The sequence below is a fragment of the Tenrec ecaudatus genome, chromosome 14, assembly GCF_050624435.1.
Source record: "Tenrec ecaudatus isolate mTenEca1 chromosome 14, mTenEca1.hap1, whole genome shotgun sequence".
Classification (NCBI taxonomy): domain Eukaryota; kingdom Metazoa; phylum Chordata; class Mammalia; order Afrosoricida; family Tenrecidae; genus Tenrec; species Tenrec ecaudatus.
The window spans coordinates 120465265-120492530 of NC_134543.1; the positions used below are offsets into that span (position 1 = coordinate 120465265).

Genomic DNA, 27266 nt, shown 5'->3' on the forward strand with positions numbered 1-27266 from the left:
GCACCCTGTGGCATAGCCCAGAAGAGGTACTTCAGACAAAACAACTGGATTCTTAACATTTCTGATCCTTACTCTTAACTTGTTAGCTCCCCTAAACGCCCGTGTGATCACGAATATTGCACTGTCTGTGAGGTGCCGCCACTGCAGCAGATTATCCGACCCAGCGGAGACGTAGAGTCCCGCTGGTGTGAGAATAAGGTAAAGAGGGTGAAGGATGGCGGAATGTTGGAGGCATCAGTCTTGGGCAGATGTGGAGCTGCATTCTCCTTCCTTCTACAGATGTGGGAGGAGAGGTCCTAGGTGGCCTCCCTGCCATTTTCACACAAAGAGAAACGACTTGTGAGAAGAACACCACAAACCCAGCCAGGGTGCAGCATAGCACCGAGGAAACACACCACATCCCTCCAGTTCTTTACTGTCCCCTAGCCCACTATCATGACCCCAGTTCTACCTTGCAGAGCTGGACCAGAGCACGTACACCGGTACAAATCAGAGCTTTCAACACACGGAATCCAGGACAGTTAAAGAAACCCCTCAGGAGCAGTAATGGGAGTAGCGATACCATGAGGGTAGGGGCAGGTGTGGAGAGAAAGGGAAAACTGACCCCAAGGATCGATGTATAACCCTCCCCACCTAGGAGGACAAACAACAGAAACATGGGTGAAGGGAGACAGTGGATGATGTAAGACATGAAAATAATAATAATTTATAATTATCAAGGGTTCATGAGGGTGGGGGAAAGGAAGGAAAAAAAATGAGGAGCTGCTACCAAGGGCTCAAGTAGAAAGAAAAATGTTTTGAAAAGACTGATGGCAACATATGGACCAATGTGTTTGACACAATGGATGTATGGATTGTTATAAGAGCTGTAGGAGTCCCCAAGAAAATGATTACTAAAAATAAAAGAACAAGCATCACATTTATGGTGAAATGTAGGTGGGAGATGGATGTAATTGTTAGGCAGCTTAGCCTAGGGAATTGGGAAGTCCATTTACGCATGCCCAGGAGAGCCAGCATAGGAAAGCTGGATTTTCCTGCCGGTGGGCTCGGATAAGCGTTACACCTGGAGCAGCCCACCTGGGCCAGGTGACTACAGTTCAGCCAATGGGATCAACCTGGGGTCGTTCACCACGCCTCCCCCGGGAACTCTTGAAAAGGCAAGGATGTAGAGGGAGAGGGGCCTTGTCTTGGTTTGCTTGTGCGGTCTGGTCGTCTCCGTGGGAGGAGAGAGATCCTTGCGTGACCTGGAGCAATCTCTGCCAGGCCGCATGGTCAAAGGAATCCTATGGGTGCCGTGTAAAAACTGATGCTTCTTTGAACTTTCATTAAATTCACTTGGATCACTAGCCTGGCTTCAGCGTGAAATCTTTCTCCCGTGGAGCCAAGGCCGGAGGCTGAAATCTAGTCCTGGAGAGAGAGACCTAACATAATCATGGATGCCTTTTTAACAATGTTGCCAAGAGATCAGCGGTCTGCAAGTGGATACTTTGTTTTAAGAAGGGGCAAAACAATGCGGAAGAAGCCTGTTAGGTAGAAGGATAGGGGGTTGTTCCTCTTCACGCCCAGGGGCCCCCTACAGGAGGTTGGAAGCCAACGCAGGCTAAGGGGCATGTGCCAATTCAAGCCCTAGCCAGGTGGGCAGTACACCTGGGTTGGCTCAAACTAGGCTTAATTCAGCCAATGGGGTCAGCCAGTATCGACGACCACGTCTCCCAGCCAACGGCCCCAAAGGCCGGAACCTGGAGACCCCTGCCCTGCCCTTTCCATCGGCTACTTCTCTGCTTTCTGCTGGGCCCTGCTGGTCTCTCTGGCCTAAGAGGCCTCATGCCCTGCGTATGGGTGGGCAGTCCCATGAGGCTGCCCATCCTCCGTAAATGTAACGCTGGAAACTGCTTCTGTCCTTTATCAAAACCCACTTGGATCAGCAACCAGGCTTCACGTGAATTCTTTCTCCCCACCCGAGAAATCTAACCAAGTCCACCGTGGCAGACTGTCTATACCAATTTGAAAGGAAACAATCTTGCTTGTGTCTTCATTAAAGAGAACCAACGATTAACAGCAGAAACAAATGCCAACACCATAGATTCCCCTATTAGTTCAGCTTACCCAATTCTGACTGAAATAATAAACTGGAACCAACGTTTTACTTAACGGGTGCCAAAATTGCTGCACCAGATCCCTGGCAGACGAGAGCAGAACTTCAAAGGAAACTTTAAACAATGGAATCAGGACCCTGCAGCGTTTCTTCAAAGAATCCTAGCAGAAGATGAAACAGGTGTACCATCGGTGCAATCCTGAAGGCAAAGGAAATCAAAGCAATAGCCCCGGACAGGTGGGGGCAGTCCAGCCAAAGCTGAGGGGGCTGGTCAGACACAGGTCACCAGATCAGTCTTTTGGCACGCTCAAGGCATTTTTCTTGCTGACTTTTTGGAGGGCCGAATAAAGATAACATCTGTTTATTATGACCGTGTTTTGAGAAAATTAGCTTAGAAAGACAGCAGCAGAAGAGAAGGACCGTAGCTATGGATCTCAGTACAAAACCTTAGGCATACAAAATATATATATAATTTTTTAAATTAAAAAAAAAGACTTCATTCCAACCATGTTCCTGCTCCTTCCTCTCGTCAATCAGGCAATGTTGTAGACGTTTCCATGGTGAATCCTTAAGCGTACATTTTCCAGTCCTGGTTTGGCTCCTTCCGACTTGTTTTTGTTTGTTGGTTTGGTAGGTGCCATTGAATTGATTCTGACCATAGTAACTCTTGTACAACAGGATGAGACACTGTCCAAGCCTTACCATTGTGGTGTGCAATCCCATTTGAGTTAGTTTATTGTGCCAACCTGGCTGATAAACACATGTGGGGTTAATTGAAGGGAGGGCAGATAAATGGCTCCGTGAACCTCGCCTTTCTAGCTCTTGGGTCTCTTGCTTTCTGATGGTTGGACCGGGTGCAGCTGCCTTAGCCAGTTCCCTGCTTCAGCTGGCAAGGCTCACTTCCTGCAAGACATCCCTGAGGAGAAACCACATGGAGACCCCTGCCAGTGCTGATATGCTTACACATTCACTGATTCCACTTTCCTCCTGGAGTCGACGTGATAGTGTGTATTTTGTGAGAGGGAGGAGGACTTTGTAAGTTGGTGTTGGACATATGGGTTAAAGTTGGACTTGTGAGCTTGGGCAGCACTGGGTTGGGATGTTTTCTTGATGCGCACTTAACCTTTATATAAAACTCTCTCTCATGCATGCCTTTCTGTGGATTTGTTTCTATAAAGTACCCAGACTAACACATGCTTGCTGCAGCCCCGGTGTCAATCCATCTTCATGATGGCCATCCTCTTTTTCACCTGATGTCCTTTTCCTGGGACTGTTCTCTCTTGGAAACAAGTCCAAAGTACGTGAGACTTTGTCCCGTCACCCTTGTTTCCAAGGAATTTTCTGGTTCTATTTCTTCGAAGACCATTTGTCTGTGCATCCATCTAGCTGTCAGTGGTACTTTCAATGTCTCTGCCGGCACTCTAATTCAAATGCATCAAACTTTTGGTTTTTCTGCTTACTCATCTTTAGAAAACCTCTAAAGGGCATCTATCCATTTTTCTTTAGTCAAGAATGCAAGAAAGATTGTACTGACGCAGTTAAATTCCCCTCGGTTTGTTCGGGCTCCACTAAATGGCTGGTACCATCACTTACAAGAGTGTCTTGACCTTCACGGAGCATGTGTGGAAAAATAGAGCTTATCATTTTTACCTTTTAACTCCATTTTCCCATTAACCTTTTGAAGTCCCCTCGGAAGTTAATGTCACTGAACTGTACATGGGAAGAGTGTTGAGATGCCAAATGTTCTGGTACATGTATGTTTACTGTGGGAAACACTGACAGCCAAAGATGTACCCTGGACAATCACGGCTCGAGTTTAGATGTGCAGGATACAGTGTTCTCGGGAATACTCGGAATCAAAGACAAAGCTGCAGAGGTTACAGCATCAAAGCCAAGGCCTCTAAAAGAGCAAATCGACTCTTCTCTTGGTCGATGCAGATGACTGGCTCCCAGAAGAAAGTGGTCTTTGCAACGGGGCATTACTTTATTTTCTTCTTCAAAATTGAATTACCAAAGCAACAAGGATAATTTTACAGGCTCTTTCGTGTTAGGCATTTTCTAAAAGAAAATGGTGAAAAGGGATCAGCAATATATCTTCTTTGCACCTTAGTCCAAGAGAACCCACTGAGAAAGCCAAGCTGACATGTCACCTGTCTGTTCTCTTTAGCTCAAAAGAGTGTTGAAGAAACTGTACAGGGGCTGCATCCTGGGATGGACAGCTGGAGGATCGCACTTAGGCTGCAGAGCAAAGCTAAGAGGGAGCTACTCATGCCTGCCTTTTAGATAAGCAAAACGAGCCTTAAAGGATTAAAGTCCTGCTCATGGTGCCATAATTAATAAGCAGCAGGAGCAGGGCCTGAAGCCGTAGTTGTGGGCTGCCAAAGTCAGGTGCTTTACCTTTTTTTAAAAAACATTTTATTAGGGGCTCATACAACTCTTATCACAATCCATACATACACCTATTGTGTAAAGCACATCTGTACATTCTTTGCCCTCATCATTTTCAAAGCATTTGCTCTCCACTTAAGCCCTTGGCATCAGCTCCTCTTCTTTCTTTTTTAAAAAAGATTTATACATATTTATCTTTTGAGTACATAATACAAAACTTAAAAGAGACAAATAATTTACAAGACAATGATTCCCTTCTTTTCTGTCTCCTAGTTAACGGTTTCCTCTTTTTTCCCCCTAAACAGTTTTGTTGCCATCAAAGCCAGTGTCTTAACCACAATGTCACACTGCATTCCCGATAGGAGATCATTTGGTGTGTTGTAGAAGGAATTCACTGGGCCAGCTAGGATTAAATAACAACAAGAACACATCTTAACCACCAAAATGATCCCAGATCTCCAAGGGTAAGACTCGACTTCAGATTTTGACTAAGGTCATCGTCCAGTAGTAACTGCATTTGACCTTGATCATGGTCTACACAGCAAACCATCAGTGGAACTCACTAACAGGAGCAGTCGACAGGAAGATGAAAAGAGTTAGGCTGACAGTGCTTCATTCTACTCTGAACAAAGTAGAAGCTGGCCCAGGGTTGTAAGCTATGACAAATCACTTTAATTTCTCTGGGCTGTGGTTTCCCATCTATAAAATCAGGGGAGTTGGACTCAAAGATTTTTAATACCTTAACCTCAAGCTTGAAACAGATGTTGAAAATCAACGACAAAATAACAATCTATAAATTATCAAGGACTCATGAGGGAGGGGGGAGCGGGGAGGGAGGGGGAAAAAAAGGACCTGATGCAAAGGGCTTAAGTGGAGAGCAAATGCTTTGAAAATGATTAGGGCAAAGAATGTATGGATGTGATTTATACAATTGATGTATGTATATGTACAGATTGTGATAAGAATTGTATGAGCCCCAATAAAATGTAAAAAAATAAAATAAAATAAAAATAAAAAAGCAACCAGCTCAAATGCTTTGTCCTGTCTTGGCAAGGTCTGAGTCAGATTCTGCTTTCCTATGCCATTATCAGTCGACCCCAACTCCAACACTGGTTCCTTCCCGCTGTAGTAATATCGAATTCAGTGACACTATAAAATTAAGTGCTATTCCATACAGTAAACTCTCATTTATAATCAGGATAATGGGGATTTCCACCAATGGAATATTCTGCTAACTTTGTCCTATAGATCACATTTAAATTTTAAAGCATATTATAATATAAAATACACAAAAACTTTGAACATAAAAGTTTACTTCCAAGAGACTCAGGGTTCGTTTAATGTCAACACCTCAGGGGCATCACCAAGATGATCCCTCATGACAATGATGGAAAATATTGTGGGCGTGGGAGATGCAACAGTATTTCTAAAATGTGTCTTAAGGAGGATGTATTAAAAAATCAATAGCATTTGTTGCCTACTGGGAATTTGCCTCATTTTCTTATGAGTGAAACTCAAAACTCGCTAGACAGTAAAACAGGAATGCCCTTTTGTTAATTTACCTACAGATCCCAATGGTGAATCATGTACCAATTGCTCTACTTTTGTTTTTCCTTTGCAAGTTACTAGAACTTTTGTAGCTATCCTAAGAATTTAAGCACTGTTCTGTCGGAACCATTTGGCATGTCTACACCAAGTGCTTCCCTCGATTATTGAGCTACTCCCTCTCTGCAACCTGCTTCACCTCCACTTCTGTTTGTCCGTTGTCTTTGACATGCTTTTATAACCCCATGTTCTGTCTCAAGAGCATCCTCCTTTGGAACATCTTTGGAACATCTTCTGAACGTCTTAGTACCAGCGTGGACTTTCACGGTGCTGAGTTCTAGGTAGTACATGTTGTGATTTTGAGCTTTCTAGTTTGCACAGAAGAAATGATTCTCCTGTGGCAGAGTAACTATCTCCTAAGGCAGAAAGTTGTTTACTTGCATCTCATTGACTATGCAAAGGCATTTGTGTGAATCACAACAAACTATGGACAGCCTTGAGAAGAAAGAGATTCCAGAACACTTCATTGTGCAGAACCTGTGTGTGGCTCAAGGGGCAGTAAGGTAAACAGAACCAGGGAATCATGCATGGTTTAAAATCAGGAAAGGTGTCCATCAGGGCGGTCACCTCCCATACTATTTAGTCAATCTGTCTATGAAATGAATAATAAGAGAAGCAGGATGATATGAAGAAGAATGTGGCATCAGCCTCAAGGAAGGCTTCTTGACAACCTTCAATGTGCAAATGACACAACCTTGCTTCCTGAAAGTAAGGACTTGAAGCCCTTGCTGATAAAGTTCAAGGATTGCAGCCTTCAGCATGGATTACAACTCAATGTAAAAAACACCCAAACTCTCACCACTGGCTGTTTACCAGTTGTGGTAAATGGAGCAAAGGTTGAGATTGTATGGGCAGCATTTTGTTCTATTGTATACAGGGTCATCAGGCTGTCGGCTCCCCTCAAGATTCCCAGCATCAAAAACCCTGCATGGGGCTGACACATCCTGAGGGCCGTGGGTGAGGGGCTGAGAAATAACTTATTAGAAAGAAATACAGGAGCATTTTAAATCTCAAAAGCAAAGAACAGGTTTCATGTATTTGACCTCATTGATTACTGTTATACCAAAATTCCCATATATATGGCCCACTGATAATTGTGGACTTGTTTTTTTCAAGACTGATTTAATAGCTAGTTAGGCCTCAGTTTCCTTTAGGGGACATCCCCTCCCCTCTATCAAGGTTGAATGAAGTTACAATTTTAATTTGGTAATTTTTGAAGTCTGAATGGTACGGGAAAAGGATAAACATCTTCAACGAGAGACCTATCTCTCACCGAGTAAGGACAAGTCCAAAATGTGTCCATACACTTTAAGTCCAAAAAAGATTTAGCTGTTAGAGTTGTGTACATTTTCCTTTTTATCTCAGCAATTAGAAGAAAAACAAAAACAAACAAGGTCCCCTCTCCTCCCCCCAACTCTTGGGCTTTCTTCAATCTTACTTTTTCAAGAGACTCCATTGAAAAGCTAAACACTTGCTACATTGTTAGGGCCAGTGTCCCACTGGACTGCAGGAACATGCAACCGAGGAAGAGAATGACATGATCTTCGCCCTCTACATAGAGTATGTATATATATACTCTATGTGCAGTATATATCATTATACATCAAGTGTATATATACACAGTAATATATATATATTCTTGATGCATAACAAAAGTAAGCACAGTATTTTGGGGATGGATGGATGGATGGAGAAATGGAGCATAAGGAGGCCTGCCTGGGGGACAAACCATTGATCAGCCACATGAAAGCAACCTTCTCGAAAGGTCTGAGACTTCTGGCTAGCCAGTGTTAGCTGCCCATAGACTCCCACCCCCTGTGCTTGGGGCCCTGACACAAGAGCCCAGTGCGACCCCGGCCTGCCCCATCTTCACGATCAGTTGTAGTACACTCTCTCCTGCCTCGATTCGCACACACAGCATCTCTGCTGAGCACACTCCTGTGTCACAGAGTGGACACAGCGGCTGCCAGCGTGGCTTTGATTCCGTTTTTACTTCCTTTCTCTTTCCCGGGGATGAAGTCCCATTTCCAACGCTCCACCAACTCCAGGAAGCTAAATACTCTGCCTGCCTTATCCCAGGTACTGTTACAGGGCCGGTGACTAGAGCTATCCACCTTCTCAGAAGGAGACCTGGACACTTGGCATCCGTAGATAGACCCCCAAAGAGAAGCTTCCGCATTAGCATCTGTTTGGCAACCGTGGTTTACTGTGTCGGGTGGGGTTGGGGTGGGATTTCATCCCTACACAGAGTCAGAGTTGTCCGGTCAGCTGAGCTCATGTGATTCACCCAAGAGAGCACAATTATGGGGGAGGCATGAGGAGCTGGGCTTCTAAACTGGACAAGCTGGTTGATTGACTACTGCTTGACCTGCAGGCTTGGTGGATTAGGACCCCCAAGCTGGAAAATCTGGGTACAGTCCAGAAAGGTGGCAATTGGGGGCCTTCCGCAAGATACAGATAGAAAAGAGGAAAAAGGATCAATTCTTCCAAGAAAGAGAGAAATGCCTGAGTTTCCCCTCACTCCCCCCACCTTTTTTTTTTGTTATTATAGGGAGTAAACTTGGCGAAGAATCCAGACCACTTGAAAGTGAGTCATGGCAACCTTGCTGATCCGGGCCTCTTGGATCTGAATGTGACCATCTTGTGACTAGATTTTCCAACTCAGAGCTAATCCTTATCCAAGGCCTTGAAGCGAAGGAATGAGTCAGAAATTTCACACAGACATTAATATCTGCTTTCCATTGAGAACGCCACCTGCTCTCTCCCTCAACTCTGCTCCAGGGCACCTCACTCAGACACCCGCAGAGCCCACCAAGCTCCCCTTGCTCTTGGTATGCGAGGCTCCTGAAACCCAGAGGCCTTGACGCTCTAGCTCAAATTCCAGTTTGCAAGTGACTTCCTCCATAAAACCCAAGGCTCCTATTGACTGGCGTCTTCTCATCACTGCAACCTTCCCGTTCCTGTTTCTGTCATTCCTGTCCTTAGGAACCTTGAGAGGGATCCGGGGACCGGGGCAGAGACTAACAAGCATGGGGGTCCACAGAGCTGGGGCTATCCAGGAGGGCACTGGGGAGAAGGTCAGGGAGGACTGGGGTACGCAGAGGGAGAGGGTCAAGCCAGAGAGCCAGACTGTACCAACACAGACGGACACAAAGAATTCAGTAGCAGGGAGCCCGATGCCCGATGGCAATGGGCCTGCTGCACCAACGTCATAGGGGTCAGCATATGTATGCTTATTAAAGGCTCCGGTCCTGTGCCCCACTAAATGCTGTAGATAAATTTCTGATTTACTATCCTGACACAGAGAGTAAGACCTCCATCTTACTGATAAAGCCACAGGCACTAAGGGTGAACTCACATGTTGGCAATCACCAAGCTAGTGAAAGCCAGAGCTGGGGTGTGAAGACAGGTGAGCCCGCCAGCCACCCCAGAGCCCTGCACTGCAGTGACCCCATCTCCTTGGCGGTCCCCTGGGGGAGGCACTGAACCCCTTGGGAGGAGCCTACGGGCACACTGGCTAAGCACTTGACTGCTACACAAAAGGCAGGTGGTTAGTCTACCGGTCGCTCTGTGGGAGAGAGATGTGGCACCAGCCTTCCGTCAGTATCACAGGCTCGGGGGCCCCTCGGTGGCAGTTCGACTCTGCTCCACTCGATGGCAACCAATTTGGCTTACATGGGTGTGTGCTTTAAAAATTTAACTGGTATGATTAAAACAAAACAAAAAAAAACTGTTTAGGGACTATTTACGTTAAGTGCCACATTATTAAGGACATTTCACTCAACATCTCCATTCACAGCCCCCTCTGAGTTAGAGAGCCCAGCTTTTACCCCACGATAACTCAGCAACCCCATGCACTGCCCACTGGAGGCTCCGAGGGCACCTCCGAGAAGGTCCACGGCCACTCCCTGCGAGGGGCCACAAGTGCAGAAATGCACAGTGGGGGGAGAGGAGGCTGTAATATCCCGGGAGGGGAAAGGCACACACTGCCCTATAAAAATCCCATAGAATTTTTCGGCTCATAAAGTCCCATAAATGACAAGTTCCCAGGCCTGGCCTGGAAAACAGTCATCAAAATTCAAAACGCGGCCCCACACATCATAAACTTTCTATGATAATTTAACGGGGAGTCTTTCAGAGTTGGTTGAATGCAGTTTCTTCTCAGAAAGTACTGATTATGGTCCGTTGACCACTGAGCTGAGAAGGCTCTTGCAATCCTTTGGGGTTTCAGTAGAGGCTGGTCCAAACTCATCCTGGCCCCGGCACGTAGTTCCTGGCTCCTGGAGAAACCCTGCTCTCAGAAAACTCAAGAAACTTCCCCAAAGAGAACGAACCTTTATTTTGCTTCCGGCAGTCGTTGGGCGCCCTTTCTTGTCAGCTTGCAGATTTTCTGGAAATAATGACTTTATGAAGGGTCTGGAAAGGAGAGAGGGCATGGATTAGCAATCAGTAGCATTGGGGGGGTTGAAAGTTTGCTTCTGTAGAGAAGCAGAGGAGGGCCATCCAGAGGCATGGAACCTTGTTGACAGAAGGGCCATCAGACTCGCAGGGCAGGCCACCAAGATCTGGGCCAAGGAAATGCGCAGCGGGCAAAAGAAACAAGGAGAAAGGATGCTAAGATACAAGCAAGTGGGTGTTGAACATTGACACGATAGCTTCCACACACTGCCTTGGCAGTTTCCCCATTCACCAGGATTGCGGTATACACCTCGATGCTGGAACGCATGGAGGAAGGTCAGTATGGGTTTATAGAGTTAAGACAAGCAAGGCAGTGCTGAGACGACTGGTAGCTAGCCCTGGGCAATTCTTTGTTGTGAGGGGCAGCCCTGGGCATTGCAGGGTATTCGGCAGCATTCCAGGGTCCTGTCCACTAGAGGATGTTTGAACACTCCTTCCTCCCTCCCACCCCCATATGGAAAATCTACAGGAAGCATACCTTAAGCCTGGCTCATTTTCGGAAGCACTTTTTAACACAATACAGAAGACGTCTTGACTTGGGGAACTGTGTTTTCCGTGCACGAGAGACTTTAAATGGAGTGATCATAACTCACGAAAGCTTTGCTTGAGTCTGTATCGTCATGTGGTGTTCTAACCAAGCCATGTTTCTTTCCAGGCCTCCTCCCCAGCAAGGCGGAGCAGGGGTAATTCTTTGTACCCAGGCATTTATGCCCCAGGTGTGTCTGCAGCAGAGCCTGGTGCACACCATGCTGCTGCTTAATAAATACGGGTGACTGCCTGGAGGAAGCTCTCTGTGTAGAGCAGCAATCTGATCCTCAGCCTCACTCATTCCTCAGGGACATTTAGCACATCGCGAGCTTTCTAGGAAGTCTCCCAAGGAATCCACTGGGAACCCGACGAGACACAAATACAGATTTCACAGCCCATGCGTTGATCAAGCAATAGGCTTTGTCGAGATGATAGGAGGTTATGTGAAAGCATCAATATCTCTCTGCCTTGGCCAGGAACTTATCATTAAAAAAACGAGAAAGAACCAAATTTCTGGAAAACCATAAGCCGAGGCTTGTGGCTTAGCTGACCCTTTCAGGGAAGCACAGGCATACCTGTGCTTGTTTTCGGCCCTTTCCAGATTACTGCGTTTTTTCAGAGAGAGAGTGTGTGGCAGCCCTGCATTTGAGATTTCCACATCTCCAACAGCATGTCTCTGGGTCCCATTGTGGCAATCCGCACCTAATTTCAAACCTCTCCTCATGGGAACAAAACTTTCATATGCGATGGGAGGCCAGCAAGTCCACAAGCTTGCTTTATTGTAATAGTTGCTTATCTCTGAAGTATATGACTAAAATAAATCAAGAATCTCAGGAGTGGGGTTATGCATGCAAAGAAGTATGGCCGGGGGAGGAGGGCAGAGAGAAGGTAGTTCAGCCACATGGAACTTCTGACTGTGGTCTGAAATGGAAAAACCAGTAGCTAGGGTTTTCTTTGAAAATTACCCGCTTGCTTCCATTGGTAAGTTCACCTGGATTGCTCTGAAGGTTAATGTAATGGGGATGGAAAGGAGCTCTTAGTTGGAGCGGCTCTAAAACCACAGAATCTGCCTGTCTGAGCAATATTGTCCTTGGCCAGCATACCCAGGCCCGGTCGCCTATATGATGTCTCCTTTCCCCTTAGCCAGGATCTTGGGAACCTTTTCAGGGAAGCGAGGTGGTGGCGGTGGGGGGAACTGCAGAGTTAGTCCTTAAGAAATGATCTGAACTCAGTGCCAGTCAGCACTGCCGAAAAATTGCCCACGTCGAAACGGTTGAATTGATGTAGGTTTTGTGGTGCACAATCTCAACAAATAAATGCCAACAAAATAAAATAATAATTTTAGCATTTTTAACACCAGCAGCTTACAAGGGGGGGGGGGATAGCCCTACTCCTTCTACCCTGATCACTTAGGCAGGGTCCCAGGAGTGACAATGGCTCTCAGAGCAATCCCCTAACGAGTTACCTCTCTCTGAGCCTTGGATCGATTTCTTAGGGGCTGCCGAGTTAGGGTCCCTTGGACCTTTCAAAACCACTAGCCATTTCAAATCCTCAGGGACCACAGGGACTCTTCGGAGCGATGTTCTAAGAGTGAAGTATCCTAGAGGCAGACTGGTCCACTCCTGGGTGGTAAGAAATGCCCATCCTGACACAACCCCACGATGTTCATCACCACCCTGACAGTATTGTTGGAATGAAGTTAGAGACCCTCAAAGGCATGCAGATGGCACATAGAGTTTGACTACAGGGAAATGGTTGGGGCACAAGAGAGAGACTGAGATTGGGGGGGGGGGAGGGCGGAAAAGCTGTTTTAAGAATCAATTTGTCCATTTATAGTCGAGCCCCAACCACTCAAAGGAAGACCATGCTGACCGCTCAGACACCACCCGTTTGTTTTAATATTGGGAGTTTGATCAATCCAACACCCATGTCGGATGAGGCAGAACACACTTACTGCTCACTGCTCTGCATAAGCTCGATTAGATCCATAAAAAGCACGTCACGGTTCCGCTCACAAAAGCCATCCATGTCATAGGACACCTAGCCAAGAATGGAAAGAGATCTAATTTTATCCTTTGGGGTATTTCATTGGATTAAAAAAAAAATCAGAGTCGACAAGGGCATCTTCCCCGAGTGTGTCTCTTTCCTGGTGCAGCATCTAAGATTTCATGAACTGTCACCTTACAGCTGCCCTGTCTCATTTTAGCTCGTGAGCGGACCTCGCTGGGGGTGGACCAGCAGGTGCTGATGAAGGGCACGCGGTGACCTAGATGACCTCTGTGCAGGGCTCCAGATCACAGACCCCGGCTTCAGTGGCTCCACCTGGACTGCTAGGGATACATGTCATCCTTGCCATCGATTGTCGTTACGACAGGATGAAAAGAAAAGGCTCATGCTCCTTAGTCCAGTGTGCCGGGCCAGCTCATCGGAAGCTCTGCAATCTTTGATGCCAGCCGCTTGCCCCCCTCCACCATGGACTCACGCTAGGCAGGGACGCTGGAGAACGAGGACTCCTCAAGGTGAAAGGTGAGGCCAGTGGATTCCCACAGGACCCGGAGGTTCCCAAGAACAATGACCCCCACTTACTTAGCTTTGTATCCCCCGGGCCCATACGGTGCGCAGCAGCTGGTAGGACACCAACACTCATGCAGTTAATGAGAACAAACACCAACGTGAGCTCCTGGCCCTATTGACACAGGCCTGTGATCAGCAGAGCCTCGGTGGAGGCAGTGGGAATCCATCCCCAAGCACTTGGGAATCGAAGCCTGGTGGTGATCCACTCTCGAGAAAACCAGCCATTGAAAACCCCAAGGAGCGCAGTTTGCCTCTGATGTCATAGAGGGTCACCGTGAGTTAGAACTCATTCCATGGCCACTGGGGTTTCCCCTCTTTTGTCCTCTGAGGGCAGCCAGGCCCAAGAACATTTTGCCTCTTCTTTCCCCCAGTGGTTAAGGTGGGCTGAGAAACACACACCAGGGTAGAGACTATTTTTTGCTGTGCACACCCGTCCGGGTCCTCACCCCAATACTTGACAGGTCCTGTTAAGTGAATGCAGTCTAGTGAGGAGATGGAGCTACGTGGGCATGGATGGCATTGGCCACTGGAGGAAACAGGTGTCAGACCCACCCAAAGGCTGGAACCGGGTAGCCAATGCCAAGAGTGTCCCTGCCCTTTCCTCGAGACCCCCTGCGCTCCGACCCACCTTCCCGGCGTAGTGGTGGATGATGAAGCCCTGGTTCCAGCTGTTGAAGTGCTCGTGGCTCCCGATCTGCATCTGCAGCTTCTGGAGCAGCGTCTGGTCCGCGCCCTCGCCCACGGCGTGCATCGTGGCGCACACGTCGTCCAGGATGCTCATGATGCCGGGGGGGTTCTGAGGGGACCCGGAAGACACAGTTCCCATCACTGATGTCAATAGTATGCAGTGCTTACTGGCCCTCTCTTAAGTGAGTCCACAGCCTCCTAGACTCAGGATGCTGCACCCCAAGTCAGCCTCTCTTTTTGACCAAGACTAATCGTCCCCAGTGGGGATGCACCACTGAGAGCTAAAGATAAAGCAAAGTCCACTTTCCCAAACTCTGTTTATCTCCCTGCAGTTTTGTTCAAAGTCACCCACTGGCTATGAACTGCACTAAGATGGACTTCAAGCACCTAAAGACACCATTTCCTCTGGCCTTTGTTCATGTCTTCATGAGCTCCCCGTAAGCTTGCCACTCACAAGGCATTGTTTGCATGAAAACATGTACACGCTGGACACATTCCACATGTATTGCATTCTTTTATATACATTTCCCATGTTTTACAGTCTTTATACTTCTTATACTCACTCACACTGATACACCATAGTTTTGTTGAATGGTTATACTATAGTTTTAAATGGTTGTACTATCAAAGGATATTGTCATTGTTTCTATTTTGGAACTGATACACACACACACAACGGTGGAGTCTCCAGGAGACCTGGTGGCACAGTGGTTAAGCACTGGCTCATGACCCCAAGGTCTGCAGAGAGGTGGTGAGGCTTTCTACTCCGGTAAAGAGTTACAGTCTGAGACATGCACGACACACAGGGGCACTGATGTGCTGTCACACAGGGTCGCCACGGTTTTGGCTTCGCTAGTCCCTGTCCCTGTTGCTTTTTATTTTCTTTTAAGTGATTTCATAGGACTACAGTTCTAGAAGTTGTCCGACGGGGCTAGAAGGTAGGGCCAGTCTTATGGTTCCTCCTAGGCTGTGCCCTCTTTGCCAGCGAGAGTGGCCTTCTCTTAGAGCGATGTTTCTCAACCTTCCTGATGCCATGGCCCTTTCGTACAGTTCCTCATGTGGTGGTGACCCCCCCCCCCATCCATAACATTATTTTTGTTGCTACTTCATCACTGTCATGTTGCTACTATTATGAATCAGATGGTCCCTGTGGACCCTGGAATCAGGGGACCACCAAAGGGGTCGCGACCCACAGGTTGAGAACCACTGTCTTAGAGTTTAGTAACCACTTCTAAGTGCCAGTTGGCATTGTGCTTATATCCACTCGTTCACATCGACGAAAAGAATACAGCCTACTGTGCTCCCCCCCCCCCCCGAATTACTTGTACACAAAATTATGGTGGTTGCTAAAGCTCTGGGAGGCTCAGAGCTGTCACTCCTTTCTCAGATTCGACACAAGGACAGCAGACAAGAGCTGGCTCCTGTGCAGCCGGGGGCCTGGCGGACCACGTCCAGCAGTACTTACAACTTTGTTCTCTATCAGGTCACACACGATTTTGTTATTGAAGTACTCGATGGGTGTCCACCGGATCCCCTCCTGAACATACTCTTCCTGAAAGACAGAAGATAGGAGGCCACGTTATGGCAGGCGTGGTGGGTGGATCTCAGAGGAAAACAAATCACCATGAGGGAGAAAAAGCTTAGCATCCTTGAACAAACACTCGGAACTTGACTTATGTTCCCTAAGAGGTGATAGATACCAAAGGGGTTCATTTATCCTGGAGTCTCTGTGTTTCCAGCTCTTATCTGTACCCGGGTATATGCTCTGGTCTAGCCAGATTTGTAAGGTAGAATTGGGGTCATGATAGTGGGAGTGAGGAAGCATTAAACTAGAGGAAAGCTGTATGTTTCCTCAGTGCTACACTGCACCCTGACTAGATTGTCTCATTCACATGACCCTCTGTAAGGGGATGTCCAGCTGCCGACAGATGGGCTTTGAGTCCTTGAATCAGATGGCCGCTTGTATACCTTCAAACCTTTAAGACCCCAGACCCTAAAACTTTTGATAGCTGGGCTCCATCATTCTACACCACATTTGCTTATGTACCCACTTTGTCTTCAGCGATTGTGTCGGGAAATGAGCATCATGGAATGCCGGTTTAATAGAACAAAGAGTTCTTGCATTGAGGGAGTACTTGAGTGGAGGCCCAACGTCCATCTACTACCTTAGTACTAAACTTATAAATATATGTGCATAGATTTATTTCCCCATCGTCATATATAAATATATTTACATATGTGCATGCCTCTATAAATGCTCATTGCCTCCTGGTTCTTTCCTCAACGCTTGGTTTCTTGATGACTTTCTTTCCTTCTTAATTTACTGCTAATCATTTGGAGCAAGTCCTGCAGGCTCACTCTCCAAAGTGTGTACTGCACTTGACTACTTCTCATCAAAACGTCAGTTCTCCTGCCACCAATGTCGTCTAAGTCCCTACCACCCTTTCCTGCCCAGTCTACTGCTGGATCCTAGTCCTTTTTGCCTTCTCCTGCCTCACCTCATTCCCTGAGACTACAGGACCAGTGACCTTTTCAACAACGTCAAACACAAATCAGGTTATGTTACTCCTCAAAATCCACCCACAGTTTCCACCGTAGTTACTAAAAAATCCATTTTTTTCCTACTTCCTCCGTGGGTTCTTTTGCTCTAGTTAATGGTGGAGGGTTGGAATTTCAGGGCAGACGTTTCTCTAAAACCAGTAAGGAGTAATTAACGTTTCTTAAACAGGAGCATGAACCCTCCCAAGGCTAAACTTCCTTAAAAAATCCTTTGCTGTGACATCAGGAAAAATATGGAAAAGCCTGCACCTGGATTTTAGAAGAAACTAAACGGAAGACACATTCCCTCATGTTAGGATTAAAATGGCAGCTTTGTTAAAAAATCGATTTACATTTTGGGAAGGTTGGGAATGAGCAAAGCTCAGAAAACCAAATTTTTCCTTTGTAACACAGGATAGGCCATAGACAATTGGGGTTGGCACTAAGTTTCCATTTTCCACTCGGTCAGTGAGTCAGAGCGTAGTAAAGCAGCCAGTCACAGGTCCAACTCAACAGCATCGCTTGCTTAGAAGAGAAAGAAAAGGCAGCAGATGGTGCTTCTATTTCACAGATGAAGGTGCCACAATAGCATATGATTTTCTGCCCAAATGTATGAGGTACATTTTATAATTCAAGACCGAAACGAGTCTATTATCAAAGGGAGAAGCCCAATGTTCTTTAAAAGGAAACAAAGTAACATTAGAACAAGACGAGGAACAGGGCCTATTTACCTGTTCTGCTTTTAGTGTCAGTTCAATAAATATCTGCTGTAATTTTTCATTAACAAAATTGATACAAAACTGTTCAAATCCATTTTTCTGAAAGAAAAAAGAAAGAAAAAAAAGTCTTAAGGTACTCACACATATACACAAACCATTTTATTTTTTTACACAAACCGTTTTAAAGCCATTTCTTGAGTGTTTTCAAGAGGTTGTTTTAGCATGAAAAGCCTTAACAAATGTTGGATGCAGCAGTAGAAAGACGCAGAGTTTATCTTTAGGAGAAACGAATTCAGCAAAGTACATGAAGAACTTATGAAGGCAAATGTCAGCCATATTTTTTTCATCACCTAGAAATATTTCTTGCAACTCAGATGATATAATTTTCCTCCAGCCCCCAATTAGTCAAACTGCTCCTACCTGGAATATCTCAAAGCCGTAGATGTCCAGGACGCCAATGTTGTATTCTTCTTGGTCCTTCTCCATGGCCTTGTTGATGGACTAGAAGAAAGTAAACAACACGGAAATGGAGTCCTCCTCATTCATATATAAAGGCAGGCTTGCATGGGGGAAGGGAAGCAAGTCTGCATGGTAAACACCTCCACCTACTAGAACTAGATGACAATGAAGACAAGTCAATGGCAGCTTAAGCGAGGTCTCAGTACCGAGCCCAGCACTTCGGAAGAGCACAGGATCCAAGAACCTACTATGATAAGGAGAAAGAAAGTGTGTTTAAGGATGAAGCCCACTAAGTGCTGGCACTTCGTTCTTCTGAGGAAATCTTGAGAAACGAGGGAAAAGGTCATGGTGGATGATTTGAGCATACATGTCAGAGGATGAGCTAACATTCCCAGACGTGTAAAAGTCACATCCAAAGCCCTCCATTCAGCAGTCATTTCGTGACCACCTGACACAATGAGACCAAGGGAAAAGCGAGCCGTCACCGTGCTCAGGAGCCTGTCGAAATGAGGGGCAGGCTGTGGCTAATACAGCAGCAAGTACCATGAAGGGGGATAATAAAAACAGCTTACACGTACTTAACCGTTCCCATTGATGAGCGCTTGTCATGTGCTGTCTCAATTAATTTTCACAGCAGTTCTCAGAACATCAATGAAACTACTATTGTGCGTGCCCATTTTTCAGGTGTAGACGCTGAGGTTTGACCAAAGTGGTACTGAGCAAGAGGCAGAGCCTGGGATTCAATTTAGGCTCCATGAAGCCTAAAACTCTTCTTCACCACTATGAGAAGAGGTCACTGACATACAATGGCATATTAATCCACTGACTGATGAGTGGGTCGGTATAGGCCAGTGGTGAGAGTAACTGGAGGTGAGTGGGGACAAGGGACACCTACAAGACTGGGTGCATTGCCCATGCCCAGTCAATGTCCCAAGTATGTAAATATCATGTGGGACCCCTTTTTCCTTCTACTATAAACAACTGAAGGATGACAGAAAAAACGTCAATGAGAAGTCCAGTGCTGGAGGGTACCCAGAACAGACACAAATTATGTGAGTCTTAGTCCTAACTAAGACTGTACGACTCTTGATGGATTGGATGGCCTTGGGAAAATGCACCAGGCCTCTCACCAGAGAGTCCTCCGTCAGTAGAATGAAGGGCCTGGAGGAACTCAAAGCAATTCGCGTCTAAGAAGTCTGTGGGGAGCACACAGTTATTCGAAAGATGGGTGGTTCAAACCCACCTACCAGTACGTATGAAGACCAGTGTAGTCATCTGCTGCTGAACTGGTCACAGGAGAAAGCCCCATGGAGCTGGAACAAGTCTACGCTGCACACTCGGGGTCTCCAAGGGTCAGAATAGACTTGGTGGTAATTAACTACAGCTAATGTCCAGTGCCACCTTGACCGTTCCAAGCACTCTTATGCGATCCTTAAAAAGAGCTGCAGAGTTAGACAGAATCACCAGTCCACCCTACCCTAGCCTAACCACATCTGACCATATTTTAAGCCTTGGGGGTATTGATGCTCGGATTCACACACAACCCTTCCATTCTAATGGCTGTGCTGTTGTCTTACTAAGTTTTTTCTTGTTTGACTATATAAAAGGCAATGAAAAGATGGCCCAGAAAACAGCCAAATACGTAGGTGTTCAATTCTTAGCTCTATCACTAAACAGCAGTGGGACCGTGGGTAAGGTTGCCCATGTCTCTATACATCAGTTAATTTATCTGTACAATAGAAATAATAGTACCTAAGCCACACAGTTGTTGTAAACAGTGAGTGAGTTCCTCCCTCCCCACCACACCCAAAATACTCCCAACAGTACCTGGCACATAGTAGGTGTGATATAAGTGTTTGTCATTATTATTTTAACATTTAAAGACTACGGTGATTAACATAGTCTGTCATTGGCAGTTGTACAATCCTGAAGGAAAAACATTAATTTCAGGATAGAAATGTGATATACTTACATATGTATCTGTATCACATATATATGCATACATATGATTATATCACAATCAAAATCATCTGTGGCAGTTTTAAAATATATCCAGCCTGCCCTTCCCGAACGGAAGCCCAATTCTTCTCTCCTCCATGTGAGCTGTGCTTAGTGACTGGCTTCTAAGGCACATAATGTGGCAGATACGACCATGTCCGGGTCTAAGACTAGGGAATGCAAAGAATACACATAATGTGGCAGACATGACCATGTCTGGGTCTAAGACTAGGGAACGCAAAGCACGGCTTCTTCCTCCGTCTCTGGCCGAGACCTCGCGCTCTGAGGGGAGACGGGTGCTGTAATATCGTGAGAAGACTCAAACTGTTTGGGGGCGAGGACCCCATAGCAAGGAACCGAGACTTCCGCTCAACACCACCAGGAGCACACCATCTCCAGAGTGGACCCCCCCATCCCAGGCAGGCCTTGAGATAACTGTGGCCTGAGCCAACATCTTGACTACAACCCTGGGGTACACTCGGAGTCAGAACAACCGAGGCGCACCTGACCTCCAGGGACGGTGGGAGAATATGTGCTGATTGTTTTGAGTCATCGGGGGTTGTTGCTAGGTGCTGGCAAGTCAGGGTTGACCCCTGGCGACCATATGTCTAGCAGAAAGAAACCCTGCCTGGCCCTGCGCCATCCTCACAACGGTTCCCATGTTTGAGTCCATTGTTGCAGCCACGGTGGCCACCCATCCCAGTGAGGGCCTTTCTCTTTTTCACTGCCCTCTTCTTCTCCAGGGACTGTCTCTCCTGACAACAGGTCCAAAGCATGTGAGACGCAGGCTCACACTCCTTGCCTCTCAAGAACCTTCTGGTTATACTTCTTGCAAGACAGGTCTGTCCTAATTCAAGTGCATCTAGTCTTCCTTATTCATTTAAGCCACCTCGTTTGGGGCTTATTTGTAACACAGCAAGAGATAACAAAGACAACATTCCTAAGACTTTATTTAGGCGTAATGCTCAAGCGGTGTCTACTTTTTGGGTTTTCTAGTCCTGGATTTATTAAACATTTTGTCCACCAGACTCTGTTCCCCTCTTTGTTTCCGCTCCAATATCTTAGTGGGGAACTGAAAAAGTGCCAGTGGCCCTACAGTGGGAGAGGAAACGGTGGGGTTAAAAGGAACGAATGCATGTAAACAAATCCTCAGTGGTTGCACTTTCGTTAGCTAAAACCGGAAGCGTCATCAAAGTGAAGCTGAATTTACTTACATCTACCAAGAAATCAAAGACCCGGGCATGCAGGGCCTTGGCGAGGGCGTCCCTGGTGTAACAGGCCTGCTCCACATTGAGGGTCACGTGGATGGATTCTGACTTGCCTCCCCATTTACTATCCATCTGCCGGCTTATGAGCTTCTCTTTTAACCGGTCCTGGTTTATGCCCAGGAGATATGCAGGAAAAGCCAGAACTAAAGGAAACAGAACAAAGTATGATCAGTTTTCCAGACTTTAGGGATTACTCCAGAAACACATGGAGGGATGTGTGGGTGAATGTGTAAACCCAAGAATCCATTAGTTGCACCCAAGAACATATGATCCTCTGAAGGTGGCGTCTCAGCAATCTCACCCACAGTCATCCACTTTGTTCCAACTGTTTCATTACATGAGTCAATCCCTCTGAAGAGGGGCGACTTCCAATTAAACAAATCAGTGACCCAATAAAGAGAGCGCACCACGCCCCTCTACCAAGCTCACGGCTCCTTGCCAAACATGGACGTCTCCAGGCCTGGAGCGAGATGGCCAGGAAGCGGGAAGGGACTAACTCCAGAAACATTTCTTTGGCTTCAAATATTGTTTCCTTCCTTTTGTGAAACAGCGTTTTCACGGCATCAGTGCCAAAGGGTCTCAAGCACCTGATGTCACTGAACTAATAGTTACAACCGGTCACATATTTGTGGAGTGTTTACCATGTGTTGGGTTACTAAAGAGGAAAAGCAAACTGCAAGTATTTTTAAAATTTGGAGGACAATTCAGATGAGCAAAGATCATTGACCAAATAAATACACCTACTAAAAGCTGAATTTAGAAGAAGTGCTACCTTTGCTAGGGTGGTCAAGGAAAATGTGAGATTTGGGTAAAGCTCAAAAGAGGTGGGTGTGGGGAGTATGAAGCATGCAAGGATGGGGGGGGGGTAGGAGATATGTTTAGGGGTACCAAGGGCCTCTCTGGCTTCAGCTGGAAGTTCATTTTATCTATTTATTTATTTATGATTCAACATAGTTTTATTTTTCAAAGTTTACCATCTTTAAAAAAATCATTTTATTAGGGGCTCATACAACTCTTATCACAATCCATACATACATCAATTGTGCAAAGCACATTTTTATATTCAGTGCCCTCATCATTCTCAAAACATTTGCTCTCCACTTAAGCCCCTGGCTTCAGGTCCTCATTTTTCCCCTCCCTCCCCGTACCTCCCTCCCTCATGAACCCTTGATAATTTATAAATTATTATTTTGTCATATCTTGCCCTGTCTGACGTCTCCCTTCACCCACTTTTCTGTTGTCCGTCCCCCAGGGTGGAGGTCACATGTAGATCCTTGTAATCGGTTCTCCCTTTGCAACCCACCCTCCCTCTACAATCCAAGTATCGCCACTCACACCACTGGTCCTGAAGGGATCATCTCCCTGGATGACCTGTGTTTCTGGTTCCTATCTGTACCAGTGTCCATCCTCTGGTCTAGCCAGACTTGCACAGTAGAATTGGGATCATGAAAGTGTGTGTGTGGGGGGGAAGCATTTAGGAACTAGAGGAAAGTTGTATTTTTCAGCGTTGCTACATTGCACTCTGTCTGGCTCGTCTCCTCCCCGAGACCCCTCTGCAAGAGGATCTCCAGTGGCCTACAAATGGGCTTTGGGTCTCCACTAGTACTCCCCCCACTCGTTCTCTATGATAAGATTTTTTGTTCTGATGATGCCTGATACCTGATCCCTTCAACACCTCGTGATCGCACAGGCTGGTGTGCTTCATCCATGTGGGCTTTCTTGCTTCTGAGCTAGATGGCCGCTTGTTTACTTTCAAGCCTTTAAGACCCCAGACGCTATATCTTTTGATAGCCAGGCACCATCAGCTTTCTTCACCACATTTGCTTATGCACTCATTTGTCTTCAGCGGTTGTGTCGGGAGGGTGAGCGTCATCAAATGCCAGTTTAATAGGAGAAAGTATTCTTGCATTGAGGTAGTACTTGAGTGTAGGTCCAAGGTCATTCTGCTACCTAATACTAAACCTATACATATATGCACATAGATCTATTTCCCCATTCTCATATGTAAATATATTTGCATATATACAGGTCTTTATCTAGACCTTTGTAAATGCCCTTTGCCTCTCCAGCTGGAAGTTTATAAAGAGAGGTTGGATTCTAGTGGAAATCCAGTAACAAGCTCTTTGGGCTGGAACTTGAAGAGGGTGACTGGTGGATTCTAGGGGGATATTAAGGAAAACTCCCTGCGGGGTGGAATACGGAGTGGAACAAAGGGGAGTCGTGCTCTGAGCAGACATCTCATGGCAGACCCAGCATCCTATCGTAAGGCCATGCAATATGAGAGGATGGTCTTCAGATAGAAATACTGGGGCTTTTATGGCTCAGCAACTTGTAGTGAAAGTCGTTAAAAGGAGGACTGGTGACATCAATGGGAATCTCTTGGTTTCTAGTCAAATGAATTTGGTATTTATTTCTTGAGGGGGACTGAAAAAAATAACAGCTCAGGTTTTGTCCTCTATGAATGGAAGATATTGATGGACTCAAATGGAATTTTTGTGCTTGGATGAGTCTTCCTATGCCTACAGTGTTACTTTATTTCTGATAGTAGAATTTTGGTCCAGACTGTGTGGTAACGCTCAAAATGTTGGCGGCTCCCAATAAAGGGTAATCTGTTTGTGTTTCACAATACATCAGGCCTACAGCACTCAGTACACCCCTTCCAAGGGGACTAAACCTGCTGAGACAAGCACAATGCCACGATGAAGTATTTATTGTCTCTGTGAGCACTCTACAAAACAGCTCTGAACAGTGGCGGGGCTTCTTTCCAAAAAGACATATGAATAAAGCCTAGGTCATTACAGTGGCCAATGGTCATTTTCTATAGTCTAGTTTTGATGTCAAATGCAAGAGTGTAGGACTTTGGAAGTGTCTTTCTCCCAACTCAAGCTTACCTTTGCAACAGATAGGAGATGTGCATGCATCCACTCGAAGAGAAATCGAAGAGAAAATATATGTAAAGTCTTTACCAAAGCCTCTGACCAACCAGAGGTTTTCTGCAAGGGGAAGTTTTCCTGCTGGTATGTCTCACCAGGTAGAAGCCAGATGCAAGCAAACCTCACCTGATGCTGTGATTGTACATATTATCAGTGGTTACTTTATGCCTGGCCCCTCAGAGTTGAGTGTCTTCCAGTGGAAAGTGTAAAATATACACTTGTCTTCAAATTGTCTGTCCACAATCACGCCAAGACCCCTGGTGGCATAGGGACTCGGATACGTGTTGAGCTGCTAACTGCAAGGTCAGCAGTTTGAAACCAACTGTCACTCAGTGAGATGAAGATCGGGTTTTCTACTCTTGTAAAGATGTTGTTTCAGAAACCCTTGAGGACAGTTCTCCCCTGTCCTAGAGGCTTTTGTTGGCTTGACGGCAGTGAGGTGTTTTTTATTGTGCTAAAATGGGGGCATGGTAAGCGTTTTGGGCGTCTTTATGATCTAATCTCCAGAGCTTAAGCAAATAGAATTATGATGATCAGAGCCTTTGAGGTGAGACAACCAAACAGACAGAAGAGCCAGGGAAAGACACCTGCCATGCTCTGTACTTCAGGCTCTTTCACCTCTTGGGTGTAAGGAAGAGAAGGGAACTGAAGGGCTGCAGGCACTTCCAAAACAAGGCATGGATTCCCATGGGATCAGATCCATGTGTTTTTTGCAAATAGCTAAGGAGTCTAAGGAGGAAATCCAGCACTTGCTTTGAACAAAGCTCCATGCCATGTTTTCCCAAGTACAGGCTTTAATGGCCCCTCTGTGTGGTCCTCAGTGGCTTGGGGTGCTGAAGCCACAGGACTTCCCATTACCTTCCTCCACGCTGTGGATTTCCCTGAGGGGACATGGGCCAATGTCACTGGTTAGAGTGTCAGCCAGTAGGAAAGCTTAGAGGCTGTGGCGAGGGAGAAGAGGGAGGAAGACGGACTGATTTGAAAAAAAAAACAACACGGATGTCTCTGGTCTAATTAATTAGGGTTATATAAAACATGGATGAACCTGCTAGATAGCAACATCTCAGCACATTTGAATAATGAAGATCAATTTCTATTACTTCTTTGAAAAACGTAAAGCCAAGCTGGATTTCCCCATTTGAGTCCCAAGTAGAAAAGATGTCGCAAAACAAAATTCCCCTTTTGTAAATTTTAAAGAAGTGGGGGGAAAAGTGGCTTATTTTTCTTTGATGTTGTAGTCTGTGCTGTCTTAACTAACTCAAAATAGGTGAAAAAGAATGCAATAGTCCAATGCTATTTATTTAAACAGTCTTTTTTTTATTTCAATGAGATTCCTAGTTAATTTGGCATTTACTTTCTTTTGAGCACGTCTTGTTTCCAAAGCGATGTCCTATTTATGATGAAGGCACACACACACCTAAATGGAGGTCTGCTTGGCTTTTCAAAAATATGAAGATTTGGAAAGGATCTTCAGGGGACACTGAACTTCCACTAGGGAATTTTGGGGACCCATTAGCAGTAATGTTTCAATAGCATGAATAAAATTAATGTCACTTAATTAAGTGACATTATTAATAGTAAATATTAACATCTCATTAATTAACTTTAATTGCAGTGCATGACTTTATTCTCCAATATTTAATATTAATTTTATTAAATATTATTTATTATTAAATATTGCTAATGTAGAAATTGGCAAATGCCTTGTTACCTATAGGACCTGTCTTTAAAAAGTGACTATAAATAGATATGAAATCAAATGATCAAAAACTCAACAGAAACAAAATAAATACATGTGAGAATTTGACTAAATACATCGCACGGTTTCTTCAGTCCAAGGACAGGTGTTGTTAATAGCTCTTGTGATTCAGTGGGCCAGCCGTTTGAGAAGCTTAGCATTTTCCCTCCTCTAATGCAATAGCCAGAACAAAGTCTGTTTTCCTCCATTATAAACGCCTGGGCTAACACTTCCTTCTAGAATTTTCTTCCACAGATATACTCAAATATGGGAAAGATGGCACAGGTCACGGTAATTAATTCCAGTTTGACTTGGAAAAACTGCTTTATTTGCATCTTAATGCCCACCATGCTCGGTAAAGGGAGAGGGCAGTGAGAAACAGGAAGGCCCGTGACAAAATGGACTGGCGGTGTGGCTGTGCCGTGGACTCAAACATAACAACGATTTTGTATGTGGTGCCGGACCGGGGAAGGCTTTGTTCTGCTGAGCCTTGGGGTGCTATCAAGGCAAAACGGATTTGAGGATACTTGACAACAACAAGGCCCGTCGACTTAAGGAATCAAAATATGGCCCAGAAATGGGATATTCTGCAGGTATAGAAGGACGCAGCTCCTTATAACGTGAGACAGAATAGTCCCCAACATATATTGTTAAGTGAAAAGTACAGCGGTGGGACCCTGCGTGGTGTGCTTTCACTATTGCGCACCAGCGGGAAAAAGATCGGCCACGTGCAGTTGCTTTAGAACACTTGCCCTGAGAGCAAGCGCAAGATGGAGCCCTGAGTGGGCTACAGGGAGGGGTACCGATTGACTGACAAAAGAGTAACAAGAAGATCTATTTTGAATCATGTCAATTAATCAGCGTATTACCACCTGACCAAAAGTCAACTTCAACAGAAAGAAGTTTCTGGGAAGGGGACACATTTCCTTGTTGAACCTCTCTGGCTTCCAAGGCAGTCTTTTCTGATCTCCATCCTGCCTCTGGGTCCCGTCAGGAACTTTTCTGATCCATTGCTAATCCCCGTTAGCAGAGGAGGCTACTTCTTCCAAATCCCACTGTAAAACAAACCGCCTCTCGGCTCAAGCGCAGAGGGCGAGAGCCTGCCATTGCAGCGCATGACTTTATTCTCCACCATAAAGAGGCAGGAAAGGATTTTAATAATCCAAGAGGGTGAGAAAAACTGAGTCCAGTTCTTCGGAAAACACTACCAAGCCCAAACCTTCCATGTTAACAGAAAATGTGTTAATGACTAACTGGACACACCTGTGCATTCACGAG

General features: G+C 45.8%; 1 protein-coding gene across 1 annotated transcript in view; it reads right to left on the bottom strand.

Moving 5' to 3' along the window:
* MYO1E (myosin IE) overlaps positions 1-27266 on the bottom strand; it is a 247587-nt gene that overhangs the window by 59939 nt on the left and 160382 nt on the right. Inside the window, exons 10-16 of the mRNA XM_075531887.1 lie at positions 21264-21460; positions 18013-18093; positions 17605-17691; positions 15801-15887; positions 14277-14444; positions 13029-13114; positions 10423-10504 (exon numbers count right to left, since the gene is read on the bottom strand). Of these exons, the coding sequence (XP_075388002.1) occupies positions 10423-10504; positions 13029-13114; positions 14277-14444; positions 15801-15887; positions 17605-17691; positions 18013-18093; positions 21264-21460 (788 nt within the window). The remainder of the gene's footprint in view (positions 1-10422; positions 10505-13028; positions 13115-14276; positions 14445-15800; positions 15888-17604; positions 17692-18012; positions 18094-21263; positions 21461-27266) is intronic.